Source organism: Salvelinus fontinalis, chromosome 2, assembly GCF_029448725.1.
Source record: "Salvelinus fontinalis isolate EN_2023a chromosome 2, ASM2944872v1, whole genome shotgun sequence".
Classification (NCBI taxonomy): Eukaryota; Metazoa; Chordata; class Actinopteri; order Salmoniformes; family Salmonidae; genus Salvelinus; species Salvelinus fontinalis.
The window spans coordinates 72,031,514-72,053,462 of record NC_074666.1 but is presented as its reverse complement, the minus strand read 5'-3'; the positions used below and the strand labels follow the sequence as shown (position 1 = coordinate 72,053,462).

The 21,949-nt window shown below is 42.5% G+C and overlaps 1 protein-coding gene across 2 annotated transcripts; it reads right to left on the bottom strand.

Annotated features, from left to right (window-relative positions):
- Positions 1 to 3,219: 3,219 nt before the first annotated feature.
- On the bottom strand, positions 3,220 to 13,512 carry LOC129824898 (ER membrane protein complex subunit 10-like). 2 transcript variants are annotated; one of them, XM_055884466.1, is made up of 8 exons: positions 13,381 to 13,512; positions 10,169 to 10,235; positions 9,936 to 10,048; positions 9,728 to 9,838; positions 9,442 to 9,626; positions 9,204 to 9,294; positions 5,552 to 5,652; positions 4,747 to 4,929 (listed from the first exon to the last, which is right to left on the bottom strand). In XM_055884466.1, exons 1-7 carry the CDS (start codon positions 13,474 to 13,476, stop codon positions 5,563 to 5,565), a joined length of 753 nt encoding a protein of 250 aa, XP_055740441.1. In that variant the 5' UTR covers positions 13,477 to 13,512; the 3' UTR covers positions 4,747 to 4,929; positions 5,552 to 5,562. The 2 variants fall into 2 exon arrangements, with proteins under 2 accessions (XP_055740431.1, XP_055740441.1); XM_055884456.1 differs by lacking the exon at positions 5,552 to 5,652 and having other exon boundaries at positions 3,220 to 4,929.
- Between the last annotated feature and the right edge of the window lie 8,437 nt (positions 13,513 to 21,949).

Below are 21,949 nucleotides of genomic sequence, written 5' to 3'. Positions count from 1 at the left end.
AGGTGGCGGATGGTCTCCTGAGGGATCTCCTCCCAGACCTGGACTAAAGCATCCACCAACTCCTGGACAGTCTGTGGTGCAACGTGGCTTTGGTGGATGGAGCGAGACATGATGTCCCAGATATACTCAATTGGATTCAGATCTGGGGAACGGGCGGGCCAGTCCATAGCATCAATGCTTTCCTCGTGCAGGAACTGCTGACACACTCCAGCCACATGAGGTCTAGCATTGTCTTGCATTAGGAGGAACCCAGGGCCAACCGCACCAGCATACGGTCTCACAAGGGGTCTGCGTATCTCATCTCGGTACCTAATGGCAGTCAGGCTACCTCTGGCGAGCACATGGAGGGCTGTGCGGCCCCCCAAAGAAATGCCACCCCACACCATGACTGACCCACCGCCAAACCGGTCATGCTGGAGGATGTTGCAGGCAGCAGAACGTTCTCCACGGCGTCTCTAGACTCTGTCACATGTGCTCAGTGTGAACCTGCTTTCATCTGTGAAGAGCACAGGGCGCCAGTGGCGAATTTGCCAATCTTGGTGTTCTCTGGCAAATGCCAAACGTCCTGCACGGTGTTGGGCTGTAAGCACAACCCCCACCTGTGGACGTCGGGCCCTCATACCACCCTCATGGAGTCTGTTTCTGACCGTTTGAGCAGACACATGCACATTTGTGGCCTGCTGGAGGTCATTTTGCAGGGCTCTGGCAGTGTACCTCCTTGCACAAAGGCGGAGGTAGCGGTCCTGCTGCTGGGATGTTGCCCTCCTACGGCCTCCTCCACGTCTCCTGATGTACTGGCCTGTCTCCTGGTAGCGCCTCCATGCTCTGGACACTACGCTGACAGACACAGCAAAACTTCTTGCCACAGCTCGCATTGATGTGCCATCCTGGATGAGCCGCACTACCTGAGCCACTTGTGTGGGTTGTAGATTCCGTCTCATGCTACCACTAGAGTGAGAGCACCGTCAGCATTCAAAGTGACCAAAACATCAGCCAGGAAGTATAGGAACTGAGAAGTGGTCTGTGGTCACCACCTGCAGAACCACTCCTTTATTGGGGGTGTCTTGCTAATTGCCTCTAATTTCCACCTGTTGTCTATTCCATTTGCACAACAGCATGTGACAATATTGTCAATCAGTGTTGCTTCCTAAGTGGACAGTTTGATTTCACAGAAGTGTGATTGACTTGGAGTTACATTGTGTTGTTTAAGTGTTCCCTTTATTTTTTTGAGCAGTGTATATTGATATATATATTGGTAGGCCGTCATTGTAAATAAGAATTTGTCCTTAACTGACTTGACTGGTTAAATATAGGTTAAATAAATACATAGAAAATATTGAGAGGCTTTGGTGCTATGAACATGGCTGTATGCTGCTAATATTCGTCGTCAGTGGGTTCGTCGTCAGACCCACTGGCTCCAGGTCATCTACAAGGCTATGCTAGGTAAAGTGCCGCCTTATCTCAGTTCACTGGTCACGATGGCTACACCCACCCGTAGCACGCGCTCCAGCAGGTGTATCTCACTGATCATCCCTAAAGCCAAAACCTCATTTGGACGCCTTTCCTTCCAGTTCTCTGCTGCCTGCGACTGGAACGAATTGCAAAAATCTCTGAAGTTGGAGACTTTTATCTCCCTCAACAACTTTAAAAATCTGCTATCCGAGCAGCTAACCGATCGCTGCAGCTGTACATAGTCCATCTGTAAACTACCCACCCAATTTACCTACCTCACCCCCATACTGCTTTTATTTATTTACTTTTCTGCTCTTTTGCACACCAGTATCTCTTCTTGCACATGATCATCTGATGATTTATCACTCCAGTGTTAATCTGCTAAATTGTAATTATTCGATTTATTGCCTACCTCATGCCTTTTGCACACATTGTATATAGATTCTTTTTTTTTTCTACCATGTTATTGACTTGTTTATTGTTTACTCCATGTGTAACTGTGTTGTTGTCTGTTCACACTGCTATGCTTTATCTTGACCAGGTCGCAGTTGCAAATGAGAACTTGTTCTCAACTAGCCTACCTGGTTAAATAAAGGTGAAATAAAAAATAAAATAAAAAAATATACACACCTCCATGGGACCCTATATTACCCACTACTCAATGTGTGTGTGAGTGGGGAAGTTAAAGCATATGAGCTGGACAGGAAACATTTGATCTCCTCACATAAAACATCAATATACCGCTCACTTTTGCTGGTAGACATGTTCTGTAACAGAATTATCCAATTTGATCACACACTAAAACAGTGTTTCATCTAGAAACTACAGTATGGACTTGTTTATGCATTTTCTTAAATCCCTTTTTAAAGCAAAGCAACAAACTCATAAGATTCCATTCTTGAAGATTCAACTCTCATGTGCACCAGTCTCATCTTTCCCCAGCTTCCTGGTAGACAGGCAATCGTCAGGCCTGGTGCTGATAGGCTCCTCTGGATGCAACCTGGACTCATGGGTAGATGTAACATAGTAAATGTAAATCCTGACACTCCAATTAGTATGATATGTTACGTTTCCTATGGTATGTATTAATTTGTGGATGTCCATCATCCATTTCGTATATGTTATGAATTACAATTCGTATGATATGTTACAAATTGCGATTCGTAAAATGTTACAAATTGCAATTCGTACAATATGTAAAGCATTTGCTAAACTTATGACATGTTATGAATTCCAATTTGTTATGGCTAATGTTAGCTAGGTGGCTAACGTCTAGTCTAGAAGTTAGGGTTAGGGTAAAATGTTAAGGTTAGGGTTAGCTAACAGGCTAAGCAGTTGCAAAGTTTCTAATTAACTAAAATGCTAAAGTTGTCCTTGATGAGAATCGAACATGAAGCCTTTGGGTTGCTAGACGTTCACGGTATACGCCTGATCAACCACCCAACTTTTGTTTTTGCCTTAAGTAATCTTCTGTCTTACGTAACCATACCGAACATATCATACTAATTTGAGTGTCCTGGATTTACATTTACTATGTTACATCTGGTCTATGAGACCAGGCTGCTGGATGAGAGCTATTTGTGGAGAAAGTAAAAGGTGACCAACTACCTAATGCTGATGGACAGGCTGGTGTTTACAAATCATTTATGAATAAGGATGGATTTTTCATTCAACAAAACATCCGTGGTTAGTTTGAGAGATATTGGAGAGCTGCAATGATGTAGATATAGGTCAGGTGTAACATTCAAAATCATATTAATTCAGATATATTCATACATTGTTATATTTTTATTTCATATTTCCATGTACCTGTGTTCTGCCACTAGAATGAAGACAATCAGACATTTTTCTGATATAACTTCCCCACGTTGCTTGAGTGTTTTCTACTGTCATATGCCTTCCCACCTGACACAGTGGCATATCTTTTTACTAACAAATGACTTTGTCGCTCTCTCCCATTCAAGCTCTCCTTTTTCCTTCAGCTGTCCTCGTCGCCTCATCCCTTCCTTTCTCAAGTCAACAGAGCGAGGTGGGAGGAACATGGGGATAAGGTTGAGGTTAAAGGTTTCAGGGCAGAGCCTAACATAATGCTGTGTGTTTGTAGGACCAAAGTGGTAGCTGGTGATGTGGGGTGGGGGGCAGAGGACACTAAAGCGATGGAGCTCAACACTGAGCCTCTGAAAATAAGGGGCTACACCTCACAGCTGTGTACATAGACTAAAAACAGACAAATGAATGTTGAGGGTGACTGATGAGGGGTGGCCATGTTGACACAGGGGTTCCAGAACATTCTGTCTCTAAAACTATACTGCTGGCATTCTACAATCCCCCTAGCCTGACTCATTCTTATAAATATGAGGGAGAGGAGTAGTGTGATTGGAAGACAGACAGAGAATGAGAAGGGTAGAGACCAATTGGGAGATGGGTAGAGACCGAGAGGAGTGGTAGAGAGACAGAAGGAGAAGGGTAGAGTCAGAGGGAGAAGGGTTGTAGAGACAGACAGAAGGGTGGTAAAGACACTGAGACAGAGTGACACTATGGCTTAGAATTCAGCAAAGATGAGATGGGAGTAAAGGCAGTACCAGAGAGCCAGGCAGAGAATTGAATAGAAGATGGACAGCAGAATGATTTTCACGAGGGACAGAGTAACAGATCAGAGAAGAAATTTGAGGAGAGGGGTTGGACTTAACCAGTAACTCAATAGTGTCCTGGCAACACTGTATTATTGGACTGTGAAGCATGACTGCATTGATGTGGTTTTATTTTTTCCCCGCTTGAATATGCGTGGCAGTCAAGCCATGCAATAAAATAGAGATTAATGGCAGGACAGGGTATGTGATCTGAATGACAGTTCTCTGACACTGCAATAGCTAAACACACCTTATTACACTACTGTCTACAGCTATTACACAATGTACTTTAAAGAATTACCACAAACAAAATGCTGCAAATATTGTCCATGGTGACATGTTCACAATTTCCCTTTGTCATCCTCCATCGAATTGCGTTAACGTTGAACGAATCTTTAATAAGGCATCATTCTGGATGGGCAGAGAAAGAGGACATCTAGTGGAGTAGAGAAGACTGAAAACAACTCCCATTTCTCTCTTTACTCAGCGTCCCCCACCCACCCCACTCTTGAATACATATCCAGCGGCATCATACTGGCTAGTGGCTATCAATACCATAATCAGACAGTAATAAATATTTTATTTTTCCCATCACTTCAATATTAAAAATGAAGTTCATGACATACGTTCTCAAGGTTAGCTCATCTGTCCATATTAGTCTATGTGTAACTGTGTGTTGAATGGTGTGCATTTCTCTACATAACTATTTACAAGTAGAAGAAACTGCTCCACATAAATCATGTTGGCACGGTGATCATCGGCCTCCTCCATTAGCTGCTCCACCCCCGGACTGATCCTGAGCTCCTGACATCATCAGGAAGAGAACGAGGGGAACAATGTACATCCACTGGAGAGAGGGAGGCAGATGTTCATGTTATTATCAAATGATACAAGATGTTAATCTAACTCAGGGTAACACTACAAGCTGTGATTAGTGATGCTTCTCCTGCACAACAGTCCCACAGTTTCATCCTGTTCAATGTCCACCTCACTCAGCAAACGAGAGAAGGACAAAGAGTGGCTGAGAGAGTGAGGTGAACAGTGTAGTGAAACATCTCAGGGTCAATGCCAATGACAAGTGTGTAAAAGAAGGAGGCACAAAATGACTGTGATAATCTAATCCACTTTAGCAATGAAGGTGTGTATGTTGTCCAATCCTATTTTACTAGAGTGCTTCAGCTTATTACTAATCAATGGGACACACCTGGATTATTTAAAGGTCTGCAGTGACAAAAAAAACATGATCATTAGCTCTGGATCATTAGCATTGACCTTGAATGACAAGGACAGGAGGGGAGGGACAAACAGGAAAAATGATTAGTGAAAAATGTTATCGTTAATCAAATCAGTGAACAGTATAACACATATATACATAAGCTTGCAAGAAGCAGAAGAGACACGAAGCGCGGCACAGACATAGGCTGACAGCCCAGAGTGAGTTGCTGAATGAGCCAAAGTGAGAACAGTACTTGAGTGGGAATCAGCTCTGCTGCTCTTCGGCTCCCCCTGCTGAGGGTTGTGCCGAACTGCTGGCCATGAGGAAGATTGCACCTCCCAGAATCAAATACCACTGGAACACAGCACAGCATAGCACTAAGTCAACAAACGGCACAGCACAGCACTGAGTCAACAAATGACACAGTCACAATCAGCAACACAGACAACAGCACTGATTAAATCAAACACAGCAATGGGAGCACAGCACATAAAACACAGCACAGAGCCCTATACTATGAACGCGGTTTGAGCAGTTAGTGAGGTAACGTTGGTCAACTGAGTTAAACTCGGGATAACTGGTACCACGGAAGTGGCTCACCTTTTAGCCAGGTACAAATCCTTCAGAACTACCCTGCTCCCATTCAGGTTAACTCAGGGCTAACTCCATTTATCATGAATGAAGTGTTTGAGCTGCGAGTCGAGGACCAACGCAATCAGATTCCCCCCCTCTCGCAAAGATTGCGTCACCATCCCCTTCATTTGAGGAAGACGACTTAAAATACGTAGAGTTAGCGGCAGGCGGACAACCAATATCAACCGTCGTAGTACGGATAAAGCCTGAGTTGTCATGTGAAGCTAACTGAAGCTGGCTAGCTTTAGAAAACCCAGAGTAGGTTCAAATCTTAGCATACCTCTCAGGACAGGACATATCCGGATTGGCTAGGGTTAGACAAAACAAAGACACCTAACAACATGCAGATATACACTGAGTATACCAAACTTAGGAACACCTTCCTAATATTCAGTTGCACCCCCCTCTTTGCCCTCAGAACAGCCTCAATTCATTGGGACATGGACTCTACAAGTAGGGCTGTTACAGTGACCGTATTACTGCCACACCGGCGATCACGAGTCATGATTACAGTCAAATTCCATGTGACCGTTTAGTCACGGTAATTACGCTTCTCCAAGCTCTGATGCTGCTGCTGATCATTAGTAGCCTACAAAACTTGCTAACTGCCTGGTCCTCAGCTCTCTATTGTCCCTCTAATCACTTTGACATCAATGCAAATGTAATCAAAAATCAGAACACTTAATGAGACCCCATGTGTGTGATGGCCTCTATTAAAAAGAGGAGGATCCCGTCAGCTTTCTATAGGCTAGGCCTACTATATTTATTTCTCAACTTTCATAATATTAAGCACATTGCTTCTCTTTACAAAGGGAGTATAGCCAACCTGGCTGGCAAGGAAATGAACCACGTGAAAATCGTCCTCTATTCGCTACTTAAGTGCATAGATGACATGTATTTTCCCCCCCTGCCCGTTCCGACAGGTGAATGATAATGGTACATTCTAAATCAAATACTAAATAATGTGAGTGAAATTTAGTTATGTAAAGACAAGAATAAATCAAGAATAGTCTGATGGGTGACAATATTAGCCTATCACTTGTGAATGATGCCCAGCTTGTGTGCAGTAAGGAAAGAAACAGCGCATGCCTTTTTTTGCGACTTTTTCAAATCATAGTCGCACACGTCATGTAGCCTGGCCTATATGTTTAGTTGTTATACAAACCATATCAAAAATGGCCAAATAACTTCTTAAAATTAAGCATATTAAATTAGCTTTATAACGGGTTCAGAGCCTAACTGGCATACATATGCAGCATGTGAGTCAAGTTTGGGGGAAGACAATTTTCACCATATATATATATATATATATATATATATATATATATATATATATATATATATATATATATATATATATATATATATATAAAGCATTACATGCATAATCGCATTTGCGGTCACCTTTGAGAATGATGTTTTCCCACTAATGGACATCCGCACTTTTAGCCTACTGCCATGTGCGCATTGCTGCGCTTATAATGTGAAGAAATGCCTAATAGTTTAGCAACATTTTAAACTAAACGTTCTGATCTGTTGTGTCAGCTTCATTGCTTAAAAAATGTTTTTTTGATGCTAGTGGTGGTATTCATTTGGGATCTATCCCATCCCACAACTGTCCCAGACTATTTTTGGAATATTTATTTCTCGCACAGAATAGGTCAATTTTTGTACTATGGGGGATTGACATAGTCGAGTGCTTTTGCTATTCGTTAGGCCTTCTCATCTTGTTGGCTGACGAAAAGTAAATGTGGACAGTTCTTCCAATATCTTCAATATGCGCCTCATAATTGGATAAGGACACACGCAGTGGCGTCCCCGAAGTGTCTGTCTTCACTTGTAGCCTGTGAGAAAGACATGATCACGTGACGGAGAGCCATTTGAGTGAGAGGTGCTTTGGATCATGCAGCCGGGAGAAGGGAATTATAATTATTATATTCAGCCCAACGGCCACTGGTGGCAATGGCATGGATTTTTTTAGGAGCAATACGGCCACACAAAGGGGAATGCCGCCAGGAAATTCAAGGCATTATCAAGTGCTTGTCAAATTGTGAATGAGACTGATGTGTACAACCTGCGCAAGAAACAAAGCAGAGCTCATGCCTTTCATGCGACTTTTTTCAAATCATCATTAGTCGCATCATGCAGCCTTAGAATGTATTACAAATCAAAACATTTAGCCCAACATTTGTATCACAACTAAAGTTACATAAATATCTCTAAATTAAGCATATAGGAGTACCTGTTTCTTTGTTAATTGCTCAACAGAATAGCCGCATGTGCGCACTCCCTCAAATCAAATATCCTTCTATTTTATTCAACCATGTTCAATTGTATTCTTCATATTATAAAATAATATAAAATAATGCCACGGAATTCTAAGCAAATCTTATCTGCTAAATGAACTAGTGCAGCCTACAGCCATATGGCATAGCCAGATCAGGTCCTAACACTCAGAGTATGCTACCCTGTTCTGAAATAGACCACATTTTCTTCATATCATGTTTCTTTAGACTTGTCTAAAATAAATAATGGATTTATTGTGATGGTGTAGGCTATATTACATGGATTTAATAGACTTTTTAAAATGTAGATGTTCCAAAGATCTCCATCAGTGGCTTGTAGGCTATGCGTGGAAGACAGGATATGCTAAATGTGTTTATGTTAATTAACGGTAAATTACTGTGAGACCGGCAGTTATTTGCTTGATAATCACCGGCGAATGAAATTTCATTACCGCCACAGCCCTATCTACAAGTTGTCGAAAGCGCTGATGTCCTTTGGGTGGTGGACTATTCTTGATACACACGGGAAAGTGTTGAGAGCGGACAAATCCAGCAGCGTTGCATTTCTTGACAAACCGGTGCGCTTGGCACCTACATACCCCGTTCAAAGGCACTTAAATATTTTGTCTTGCCCATATACCCTCTGAACGGCACACATACACAATCCATGTCTCAATTGTCTCGAGGCTTAAAAATCCTTCTTTAACCTGTCTCCTCCCCTTCATCTACACTGATTGAAGTGGATTTAACAAGTGACATCAATAAGGGATCAAAGCTTTCACCTGGATTCGCCTGGTCAGTCTGTCATGGAAAGAGCAGGTGTTCCTAATGTTTCGTACACTTAGTGTATATATAACGGAACAGATCAGCTCAAGACTGAACAGCAGAGCAGAGTTTAAAAGACTTGAAGATCCCAGGAATAGACCCAATAGACGGTCATAATGACACAGTGCAGGACACAAACCACAGATGTCTATGCACACTTACATATTTGGCAAAGAAGGATTTCTGCTCCTGTGGCTTGCCTCTCTTTTCATGTTCTATGTCCATGCGCTCAATAAACAGAGCAGTCTCCGGCCTGGGGGAGAGGATGATGAAGGATATTGTTAGACAGAGAAAGGTTGAAGTCGACCCAAAAGAGTTAGAAAATTAAATCAAATGAAGATTTGATAGAGCCAGAACCATATTTCTGTGAACAGAACATCAATAAGGACTGATGACTCACTGGGGTGCATTGGTAGGCGCTATGATGGTCAGCGTAGTGTTAAAGGCCTCCAGATCAACTTCGTCCTCCACCTCTGTCCCCCGACACGCGCCTGGAATGGTCACTATGGAAACACCGATGAGGTAGCCAGAGACATCAGTGTGGAGGGTGATGACATCGCTGAGGTGGGACTCAACTAAAGAGCACTGAGGGAGACAGAGAAGAAACAGATATGTTCACAAAAGAAAATGCCAGAGGTGTGTTGTCTTTTTAATTTCAGCTTGCTATGAGGGTGAGACAAACATACCGCTCTGACGAACGCCGTCAGGTAGCCATCCATCTGGCGCTCTGTCTGCCTGTCTGTCAAAGACACTCTGGGCACTCGGATTTTGTACAGACCATCCACAGCAGCCACTTCCTGTGTCAGAGGGACAGGAGGGATACAGATTCAGAACAAAATCCTGACTGCTGACAGTAAACGCCAAACCACATCTGCCTCTACCTTCCTCTCCCACCTTCAGAGTGTTCCTGTCCTCCTCTGATAGCTGGCTCTGGGAGAGGGACACACTGGTCTCCCTCCCACCCCTTAACTGCAGAGCTCCACGCATACGGAACCGGGACACATCATCTGAAAGAAAGAAATGGTATAACACATGATGAGCACCAAAATCGTGACCTCGATATCTCCTTCATTTGGTAAATGGAACCTTGAAGAATAACGTATCACAGTTAGACAATACATACTCACCAACTTCAAAGGAATGCTCAAGAGGGACAGAGAACCCACTGAAGTCTGTGTCCAGTCCATCACCAATCTGTGGAGAAGGAAATAGATGCAGTTTTACTAGAAATAATAGATTCTGACTCTTGCTTACAGGTACACTGTGGTTGGACAAGCTTCCTGTTTAGATTAAGACACCGCAGAGCTGGAGTGAGATATGGCTTGGAAAACGTACCTCAATCCACAGAATTGTGTTGTACTACGAATTGTCCAAATATCCCAAATGTTAGACCGAGAATTAATTTTTTAAATGGCAGTGTCTGTCAGCCAATCGGCTCCTTTGTTGTGTCCCCGACTAAAAGAAATATTGTTCGACCAAGAGTTGTCTGTTCTTTCGACCAATCGATTGACACATGCTTTGTGTTTAAACTATATGCACAGAGCCTGTCTGATGCTTTAAGCAAACTGTTTGATGAAATAGTTAAGACAAATGACTAGAGGGAGTCCGACCGCAATTGATTTGATTGTGCTGCCTGGCTCAGATTTACTGCTCTGTGTTACAAAAAAGAAAAAAAGAGAGACAGCGAATGACTGACTAGCACCCGTTGTCTCTCTCCTCCCTGCTGCAGCGACCACCACAGAACATCAGTGTGTATAGCACTGTCTGTGTTGCTGAAGCTGCAACATAATTACAGCCATTTCTGACTGAAAAGTTCTGTTACCGAAATTCCTCATTTGTTTAGGAAAAACTATCCCTATTCCCTCAACCTGTGCTCTCTTTATGTGACACATGTATGCTTCGCATGCACGTGACCAATAGGGCCTGACCTATAGCATATCATAATCACATCAATAAATTGGTTATAACAAACTCTGTACACCTTAACACATGTGACAGCAAAATGAATGCAGAGGACGTGACAAATAAACTTGAAGCAGGGGAACGTTTACTGGTTGCGCAGGAGGTAAAGGGTAAGCCAGATGTGTGGAATAAATTTGTCTAGTTGTGGAAAATACTGGAGATCAAGAAAAATATGGTATGGAGCAAGCGCTACGTGCATATTAGTCCTGTGTGTGCCAAACAGGTGCTATTAGACTACAATATCATTTTCCTGACCATTTCGAACAATGTAAACACTAAATAAATTAGAGCCTGTTGTAATGTTTTTTTGTAAAGCCTTTATTACAGCAAAGACTAAAATAATTTATGAGTTCAATTTCCGAAATGAAACGGTTTAGGCCTATTTATTGTTTAGGCTAATTATTAATTAAATCATTGCTTGTTATTGTATTTTAAAACTAAAATGCTTGATTCCATTGCTGTGTGATGACATAAACGGATAAATGATTGAGTGATGCAGTAGCCTATATAAGTATTGAAATATAGGCCTAAGTAAGTTATGGTATTTAGACTAAACAGTATGCACTCTTTGGCCTACAGCTTGATGGTGGTTATACAAGGTTGCTATACTATGCCTACTAATGATAATGACATATTATTATAAGGATGATCATAATAATAATAATAACAATAAGAAGGAGATCAAGGAAAAAGGGTTATTATTATATTAAATATATTTTTTCAGTCAATCTGGAACAGTGCGAACACTAAATAAATTACAAATAATACCAGAGAGGCTGGTCTAATTTAAAAAAGTGTAAAGCCTTTATTACAGAATAGCAAAGATTAAAAACAGCAGAATTTGTGAAATTGTTGGTGCTCACAGAATCAGTAGGCTATCAACTAAACACTCAAATAGGCAACAGAAGCAGGATCTGTATTACATTTAACAGTTAGGCTATTGATTATATACCTAATTAATTTGGCGTTTCCTCTCTCCTCATTTTCCTTTGACAATTAAGGCAAGGGCTGTTTTCTCCTCTCCTAACTCCGAAGCTGCCTCAGCCGCATTGTTCTCAACACCAATATGATGGTTTACTTTGCTATTATGAACATTGCCACGTGGTCTAGGAAAAGGCGCCAATTCAACAGGCACTGATGTGTTTCAGAACCGCAGACTGCGACCACTATCCACCGTGGGAGAAAGCGCATTTGTTATAAAATAACCATTATTTGTGTTGCACCATTGTTCTTACATAATTTAACCATATACAATTTTAGTAGCACATGTCTTAGACTGATGAACTGTGCCATTTAAACGGCCTCCACAATGGATCAGTTCACTCTGACAGGTGCGAATCAGACAGGTGTCTTGTACACCATGATTTTTTTTTTTTTTACTAAAGAAATCTCAGTCGACCAACAACCTATCAATCGACCAATTGACTAAATGGGCTCAGCCCTATATTCAACACGACCTGTCATTCCATAATGGCTGCTGTGGCTATTGCTAGCTAGCATTAGGACGGAAAACCTAAAACTATCAGTCCTTCATTCTTCTCGGTGTAACAGTTGGGATAATGGGACATTTTGAAGTGTAACGCATTTTCTCATCCCCCGGGTGTATTAACCTAAGAATCGAAACTATCCGACCCCCACGCAGATGTAAACAAGCGTGGGATCGTAATATTTTCTGGCTAGCAATTTAACTTACTGTATTGGCAGTTCCCAGGGCAGATCTGCACTATGGGCTGCAGAAATAATTTGATTGGCTTTTGAAAGTTGGGGGTAGAAAATATTTCAGCAGAAATGTTGCAGCAAGAAGGAGCAAAAAGTGCAGTTAGCTAGCTAGGGCCCCATTGGATGCTGTAATAAAGATATCTACCCTGGGAACACTTTACAATGAGCAGTTCAGGATGTAAGATGACATTTCCACAAATTGGTCCTGCCATTCAAACATAGTGGTATTGATCCGAATTATTCTTGGCTTGATTTACGTTGAACACATCCGTGCAATATTACAAATGACTACCATGGCGTGACAGAAATTGAGCACCACCACCAAGGCTGTCAAAGCCACCCACCTAGATAGCTAGCTAACTACGGCAAGCTAAACATAATATCAATATAGCTAGCGTTACTATAACGCTAATTTTGTTGACTACTTAGCCAACGTTACGTGTTTGATAGACGTTGGTGAAAACATTATCTGCACAGTAAGTAACGCTGTATTTGATGCATATTGAACAGCTGTTTCACATTCGTGCGTTGTCCTCATTAACTCATTTGGCTAGTTAGCTAAGGTCGGACGGTTAGCAAGAGCTAACAGCAAGCACACTAGTTGTCTAAGTTAATGGAATTAGATATTGGCAAAGAAAATAAAGTGGTTTTGACATACCTTTCTGCCAGTGTTGCAACACGCAAAATCAACACACAATATAAGTATTGTGGGAATAACTGACAGTAACAAAAACGACCGTGGTACTGAAGCCATTTTGTCGGACCGTGCGTCAAAGTAAACATGGAACTATAATGTTACGCGATGACGTAGTACACTGGAGAACGAGCACCAACCTATAGTAAACTACAGGTGGCGATAGAGTAGCGTTGATAGCAAACTTCATTCAGGACTGTTGAAATGTCTAAAACGGGAGATTGAAAATCGAAAGGTAGGCCTACTCTTTGGTGACTCAGGTGTGAAACACTAACATGGAAGCCCAATAGCCATCATCATTGTTACATCCTCAGAAAGCATGAGCTCCTGACTTGGGAAAATCTTGTGCAATACACAGACGCTTGTCTTGTATTCAAGATCCTAAATGGCCTGGCTCCCCCTTCACTCAGTATTTTTGTTAAACAGAAAATCCAAACATATGGCAGCAGATCCACAAGGTCTGCCATGAGAGGTGACTATAGTTCCCTTAAGGAAAAGCACCTTTAGAAAATCCGCTTTCTCTGTGAGAGCTTCCCATGTCTGGAATACACTGCCATCAGACACACATAACTGCACCACATATCACACTTTCACAAAATGCATGAAGACATGGCTAAAGTTCTATCAGATTTGTGAACATATTCCCTAGCTGTGTATTGCCGCTTTCCATGTTGTCTGTAGCTTGTGAGGTGTGGAAACACTTTGTTGCTTTTATGAATTTTGTCTTGCTGCTTTTTGTTCTGTTGCTCTGTCTGTATGCTACATCTTGCTTGTCCTATGTTGCTCTGTCTGTATGCTATGTCTTGCTTGTCCTATGTTGCTCTGCGTGTGCTCACTGCTCAATGATTGTCTATATTGTAATTGTTTTTAATAACCTGCTCAGGGACTGCGGTTGAAAATTAGCCGGCTGGCTAAAACCGTCACTTTTACTGAAACGTTGATTAATGTGCACTGTCCCTGTAAAAATAAAATAAACTCAAACTCAATCAGGGACATGTTGAAAATGTCAGTTAAGAGACATGCCAGTTGGTTAGCAAATGCCCGGAGCACACGTCCTGGTAATCCGTCTGGCCCCACGGCCTTGTGAATGTTGACCTGTTTAAAGGTCTTACTCACGTCGACTACGGAGAGTGTGATCACACAGTCGTCCGGAACAGCTGATGCTGTCATGCATGCCTCAGTGTTGCTTGCCTTGAAGCGAGCATAGAAGTGATTTAGCTCATCTGGTAGGCTCGTGTCACTGGGCAGCTCGCGGCTGTGCTTCCCTATGTAGTTTGTAATAGTTTGCAGGCCCTGCCACATAAGACAAGCGTCGGAGCCGGTGTCGTACGATTCGATCTTAGTCCTGTATTGGCGCTTTGCCTGTTTGATGGTTTGTCGGAGGGCATAGCAGGATTTCTTATAAGCTTTCCTGGTTAGAGTCCCGCACCTTGAAAGCGGCGGTTCTACCCTTTAGCTCAGTGCGAATGTTGCCTGTAATCAATGGCTTCTGGTTGGGGTATGTGCGTACAGTCACTGTGGGGACGACGTCCTCGATCCACTTATTGATAAAAGCAGTGACTGATGTGGTGTACTCCTCAATGCCATCAAAAGAAACCCAGAACATATTCCTGTCTGTGCTAGCAAAACAGACCTGTAGTTTAGCATCTGCTTCATCTGACCACTTTTTTATTGACCGAGTCACTGGTGCTTCCTGCTTTAATTTTTGCTTATAAGCAGGATAGAATTGTGGTCAGATTTGCCAAATGTAGGGCGAGGGAGAGCTTTGTATGCGTCTCTGTGTGTGGGGTACAGGTGATCTAGAATTGCTTTCCCTCTGGTTGCGCATTTTAACATGCTGATAGAAATGAGGTAAAACTGATTTAAGTTTCCCTGCATTAAGTCCCCGGCCACTAGGAGCGCCGCCTCTGGGTGAGCGGTTTCCTGTTTGCTTATTTCCTTATACAGCTGACTGAGTGCGGTCTTAATGCCAGCATCCATCTGTGGTGGTAAATAAACAGCCACAAAAAATATAAATGAAAACTCTTGGCAAATAGTGTGGTCTACAGCTTATCATGAGATACTCTACTTCAGCCGAGCAAAATCTAGAGACTTCCTTAGATTTTGGGCACCAGCTGTTGTTTACAAATATGCACAGACCCTCTCGTCTTACCGGAGTGTGCTGTTCTATCTAGCTGGTGCAGCGTATATCCCGCAAGCTGAATATCCATGTCGTCATTCACCCACGATTCGGTGAAACATAAGAGGCTACAGTTTTTGATGTTCCGTTGATAGGATATTCGTGATCGTACCTCGTCTAATTTTGTCCAATGATTACGTTGGCAAGTAATACTGACGGTAAAGGCAGATTTCCCACTCGCCGTCGACAGATCCTTACGAAGCACCCTGCTCTGTGTCCTCTGTACCTGCGTCTCTTTTTCTTGCCAATGACGGAGATTTTGGCCTTGTCGGGTGTCTGAAGTACATCCTGTGTGTCCTGCTTGTTGAAGAAAAAATATTAGTCTAATCCGAGGTGAGTCATCGCTGTCCTGATATCCAGAAGCTCTTTGCCGTAAGATACGGTGGCAGAAACATTATGTTCAAAATAAGTTACAAAACTATTTGTACTATTTTGTAGAATAATAGTGAAGACATCAAAACTATGAAATAATACATATGGAATCATGTAGTAACCCAAAAAGTGTTAAACAAATCAAAATATATTTTACATTTGAGATTCTTCAAAGTAGCCACTCATTTGCCTTGATGACAGCTTTGCACACTCTTGGCATTCTCTCAACCAGCTTCATGAGGTAGTCACCTAGAATGCATTTCAATTAACAGGTGTGCGACAGACCATCATTACTTTAAGACATGAAGGTCAGTCAATCCAGAACATTTCAAGAACTTTGAAAGTTTCTTCAAGTGCAGTTGCAAAAACCATCAAGCGCTATGATGAAACTGGCTCTCATGAGGACCGCCACAGGAAAGGAAGACCCAGAGTTACCTCTGCTGCAGAGGATAAGTTTATTAGAGTTAACTGCATCTCAGATTGCAACCCAAATAAATGCTTCACAGAGTTCAAGAAACAGACACATCAACATCAACTGTTCAGAGGAGACTGTGTGAATCGAACCAAGAAACACGAGCAAAGGACATTAGACCGGTGGAAATCTTTCCTTTGGTCTGATGAGTCCAAATTTGAGATTTGAGTCCAACCGCCGTGCCTTTGTGAGACGCAGAGTAGGTGAACGAATGATCTCCTCGTGTGTGGTTCCCACCATGAAGCATGGAGGAGAAGGTGTGATGGTGTGGGGGAGCATTGCTGGTGACACCGACAGTGATTTATTTAGAATTCAAGGCACACTTAACCAGCATGGCTACCACAGCATTCTGCAGCAATACACCATCCCATCTGGTTTGCGTTTAGTGGGCCTACCATTTCTTTTTCAACAGGACAATGACCCAAAACACCCCTCCAGGCTGTGTAAAGGCTATTTGACCAAGAAGGAGAGTGATGGAGTGCTGCATCAGATGACCTAGCCTCCACAATCACCCCACCTCAACCCAATTGAGATGGTTTGGGATGAGTTGTACTGCAGAGAAGGAAAAGCAGCCAACAAGTGTTCAGCATGTGGGAACTCCTTCAAGACTGTTGGAAAAGCATCCCTCTTGAAGCTGGTTGAGAGAATGCAAAGCTGTCATCAACGCAAAGGGTGGCTACTTTGAAGAATCTAAAATCTAAAATATATTTTGATTTGATGAAAACAAAATTGTTTACGACATGTTATTTCATAGTTTTGATGTCTTCATTAAACAGGTGGGGCTCCACTGATTTTGTTGGATTAACCTGGTTCAATGGAAACTTGCCTAATGTGTCTTGTGTTAGACAGTCAAATGTGATATAGAGAAGAGTCAGACAATCAACCTGTCAATCAATGCTATTCAGTGTGTCATTCAATTTGCTAATGGGCTGGCTCCCGCCCTACCGTGTTAACCAGTTAACAGTTTCCAGCCGGGTCGTCCTCTTCATTACTGCATCCAACCCCCATTCACCTCTATGCTTTCTTCCTTTCCTTCTCACCCTCTACCCCTTCTTTCCTCAGAGCTCCTGGATCCCCTCTAGGTGTCATCTGACAGCCTTTTCCTGGGGAGGGGGACTGAAGTGGAGAGGGAGGAGGGAATAAAAAGGGATGAAGGAGGAAAAGCAGACAGACTAACAGACAAGGAGGGAGGGAGACACAGTCAGAGGAAGAGATAGACACACTATCGCAGCAATGCCCGAAGCCAAGAAGCCAGGTAAGCAGGTCATACACATCATAAGCTTTAGTACTGTTGTACAGCTAGTGTCCTCTTTGGACTTCTGTGTATCTATATTGGTCAGTGTTCTTCCTGTCATCGACCGAGACAGACTCTCTACTACTCCCTACTGGTTCCCTACGTATGATAGTATGTTGTTGATAATGTGATACGTTGTTGTTTTTGCACTTTATACCCCCATAGCGTTCACAGTAGTAATATATGAAGTTTATTGGCATATCTGTTGGGAAATGTTACAATAAGCATGACAAAGTGATGAAATCATCTGAATTAACATAGGTTGCATTCATTATGAAGGTAGAGTGAGGTAAAGAGAAAAGTGGATGGCAGGAAAGATAGTGAGAATCTGTCTGTTTTTGTGATGGTGGAGAGTCCAGGCAGTGGCAAGGTAGAGGCCTATCTCGTCTCAATAGTTAGTTTGGAACTTTTATTATTATAGGCATTATGATAAGGGTTAAGGTTAGGTCTATGGTTAGAGTGGATAGATCTACAAATCATCTATTTGGCACTATCGAAAATAGCACATAACTGTTAAAATGAGGTTATAGATGATAATAAGGTTCATGTTATTATTTGCCCAGATCTGTGCTCTTTTACACCACAAAGTCTTCCCATGTCTGTAATAGACCCACACTGTTGATATGGGGAAAAGTGGTTCAAGTGTGAGGCCTTATACATTGTTGGCCTATATTCAGACAGCAATAACACCAGCAATACGTAGGTCTTTTTATGCATGGAATTAGTTGTTGTGAAGACCTAGACATGGCAGCTCCGGCATCTGTTAACAAAACATTGCCATAAGTGTCAGTGAAATTTATTGCCCGTGTGTAGTAATGATTGTCTATCTGAGGGGATCTAAAATATGTCATGGTCTCTTTTCAACAGTGACCTTAAGGCACTGTAAATCACATGGCAACATGACATTTGAGAGACTCAAACAGGGAGGGAGGGAGGGAGAAGAATCCTAGAAAGAAAGGTGCTATCTAGAACCTTAAAGGGTTCTTCGGCTTTCCCCATAGGAGAACTCTTTGAAGTACCCTTTTGGGTTCCATATATAACCCTATCTACAGAGGGTTATACATGGAACCCGAAAGGGTTCTACCTGGAACCAAAAAGGGTTCTCCTATGGGGACAACTGAAAAACCCTTTTGAAACTCTTTTTTCTAAGAGTGTAGTGTGGAAGAACAGAGTAGAGCAGTAGCATAGTAAAGCATACCGATAAGATGAGGGGAGAAAGATGAACGAGATGTGTCGGAGGGGGTTATGCCATGTCAGGTGTGACCTCTTCATATCACTTCTCTGCACCTCAGAGGCTCAATCTATCTGACCCTGATTGCCTGTCTACTTCACTTACCCCTCTACTAAACTCTTTCATTGGGCTAACCGATTAATGTGGCCTGTTTGGATCCTTACCATAGACTATTAACATATACAGTAAATGTATTCAAAGGGCATACAGTATCTTGTACTGTATTTACTTTTTTACTGTACTCTGTCATCTTACCTTCGTTTCACCACTGTTATTCCTGTTTATACTGCCTGCCTGGCTGGCTCAGAGTAATTCCACACCAATTTCTTTATGTCTCAGCCATGTGTTGCCAATCTAGCATCATGACATCATGTAGATCGTGTTCCTGTCACCACATTAATTCCATCCTTTAGACTGCTCTCACTTACTTTTCCACCAACCCCAAATCCTTGCCCCCCCCCCCCCCTTTTTGTACTTCAACTCAGCCCCGGAGCCCTTCCCTCCCCCATGATGACTGTCTGGTACTCAAGAAGCCACTGGGACATGGAGAAAGCACGCTTTCCAATAAATAGCATTAAGAATAGTTCTGCAGCCTGTGTGCTTAGCCTGAGGAAGGGGATTGAGAATACCAGAGAGGGAATACCTAAGCTTGATCAAACTAGTGTTGTGGAAAATATGAATATTTTATCAGCGATATTAATGATTAGCCATGAATGTCTTGTGTTTTGGACATACAGTGTATGATTGTGAGACACATCATGATATCAGTTATACTCAGGCAATATGAGGGGTGATAACAGGTGAAGAGTTGTTTGTTGACGCTGCTTCCCTTCATCAGGGGAGCGAAAATAACACAATGAATTAGTCGCTGTAATGCAGTGAAAGATCAGCCTCTTTACACCCCCCTCCCTGGGGGTCTGGAGCAGTGGACCGGTGCAGGGAAATGTCCCTAATAGAGTGTTATAATATCCCACCAACGTGTTTTGCGGTGGGGCCATTTGATTAGTGAAAGTTTAGGGTTTCATGACCCCTTCAAGTGGAGGCTCATCAGAGGAGGAAGGAGAGGACCATCCTACTCAGTGAATTAAAAATAAATAAATTGTGAAACATTTAAAAGTGATCTTTTTTAGATAAAACTGTACTAAATATATTCACGTCACCAAATAACTGATTAAATCACTCTGTGAAGGTCTACAGTAGCCTTAACAGTACTCTGTAGGGTAGCACCATGGTGTAGCCAGAGGACAGCTATTTTCCGTCCTCCTCTGGATACATTGACTTCAATACAAAACTAAGGAAGCTCATGGATCTCACCCCCATAGACTTATACAGTAATTATGACAACTTCCAGAGGACGTCCTCCCACCTATCAGAGCTCTTGCAGCATGAACTGACATGTTGTCCATCCAATCAATGGATCAGAGAATTAATCTAGAACTGAAAGTATAAGCTACAGCTAGTTATAGCACTGCAGTGAATAACATGTGGTGAGTAATTGACTGAAAGAGAAAGACAATAGTTGAACAGTTTTGAACAAATAAATTTCTTCAAAAATTAAGGAACAGTGGAAACACGTTGTCTGGAATAATGAATCACACTTCACCATCTGGCAGTCGAATGGATGAATCTGGGTTTGGTGGATGCCAGGAGAACGCTACCTGCCCGTATGCATAGTGCCAACTATAAAGTTTGTTGGAGGAGAAATAATGGTCTGGGGCTGTTTTTCATTGTTCGGGCTAGGCACCTTAGGTTCAGTGAAGGGAAATCTTAATGCTACAGCATACAATGACATTCTAGATGATTATGTGCTTCCAACTGTGTGGCAACAGTTTGGGGAGGGCCTTTTCCTTTTTCAGCATGACCTAATCGCCCAACATCAGTGTCCGACCTCACTAATGCTCTTGTGGCTGAATGGAAGCAAGTCCCCGCAACAATGTTCCAACATCTAGTGGAAAGCCTTCCCAGAAGAGTGGAGGTTGTTATAACAGCAAAGGGGTGACCAACTCCATATTAATGCCGATGATTTTGGAATGAGATGTTCGACAAGCAGGTGTACACATACTTTTGGTCATGTCGTGTATGTTGACTTTAGCTAATATGGTGACAATGATGCAGGCTGTATGTAGCACTTATGGTATGAAGGTTTGGCTAGGAGAGTTTTTTCGCCTGGTCACAGACAGCTGTTGTGTTGTGCACTGAAGACAAGTGAAGGGAAAATGTAAGAGATGAGCGCGTAGATGTGATGATGCTGTTTGCATGGCTGCTATGAAAGTGAACTGTGTGATCAGGGGTGTATTCATTCCACCAATTCTGTTGCAAAATGTTTTTTAAACAGAAGCAAACGAAACTAAATGGGATGGACCTACCTGTATTTGTCCAATAAAAACTTGTTTTAGTTGCAAAACAGAATGTTTTTAAACTGTTTGGACTAAAGATTACACCCTAGATCAGCTAGGTGCAGGCAAGAGTATGCAATGCGGTATTGAATGTGTCCCTATCTGTCACGTTGATTACACCAATTTGTCTCTTGACCTGTGCCCCTACGTTAAACTTTAATTTGTAGGCTAGGATGTAGCAACCTCATGATGGGTATAGGGCAAATTCAAGTATCATGCCGTAGTCTAAACCTATCGCTGTCACACAGAGCTTGGTGAAAGGAATATGAATGACAGTCATCCAATATACTGTAATAGAATTAAGGCCCTTAAAAAAATTAACCGTCCTCCCTAATCTTAAATGGCACCGACTGCCACTGGCCCCTCCCCACACCCCTTCTTCTGGACTGGGCCCTGCTGCCTGGACAAAGTGGCAGGGAAAGACTGACGTCTCCTGAGCCTCCTCTTCCACACCCTGCCCTCATGAAACCGAGGCAGTGAGTATAGCATTACTTCATACCAGGGTCGTCACCATGCCCCCCCAGGTATGCAGCTCTGGCTTGATGGATTACAGACAGATGCAGAGTCAACAGAGAGCCAGAGGAGTTCA

Excerpts from the sequence above, each read along its gene's own strand:
- LOC129824898 (XM_055884456.1), bottom strand. The coding sequence starts at position 13,476 with ATGGCTTCAGTACCACGGTCGTTTTTGTTACTGTCAGTTATTCCCACA. Across the intron at positions 10,049-10,168 it reads TGAGCATTCCTTTGAAGTTG|ATGATGTGTCCCGGTTCCGT; the intron begins GTGAGTATGTAT and ends TCTTTCTTTCAG. Across the intron at positions 9,627-9,727 it reads TGACGGCGTTCGTCAGAGCG|TGCTCTTTAGTTGAGTCCCA; the intron begins GTATGTTTGTCT and ends TGTCTCCCTCAG.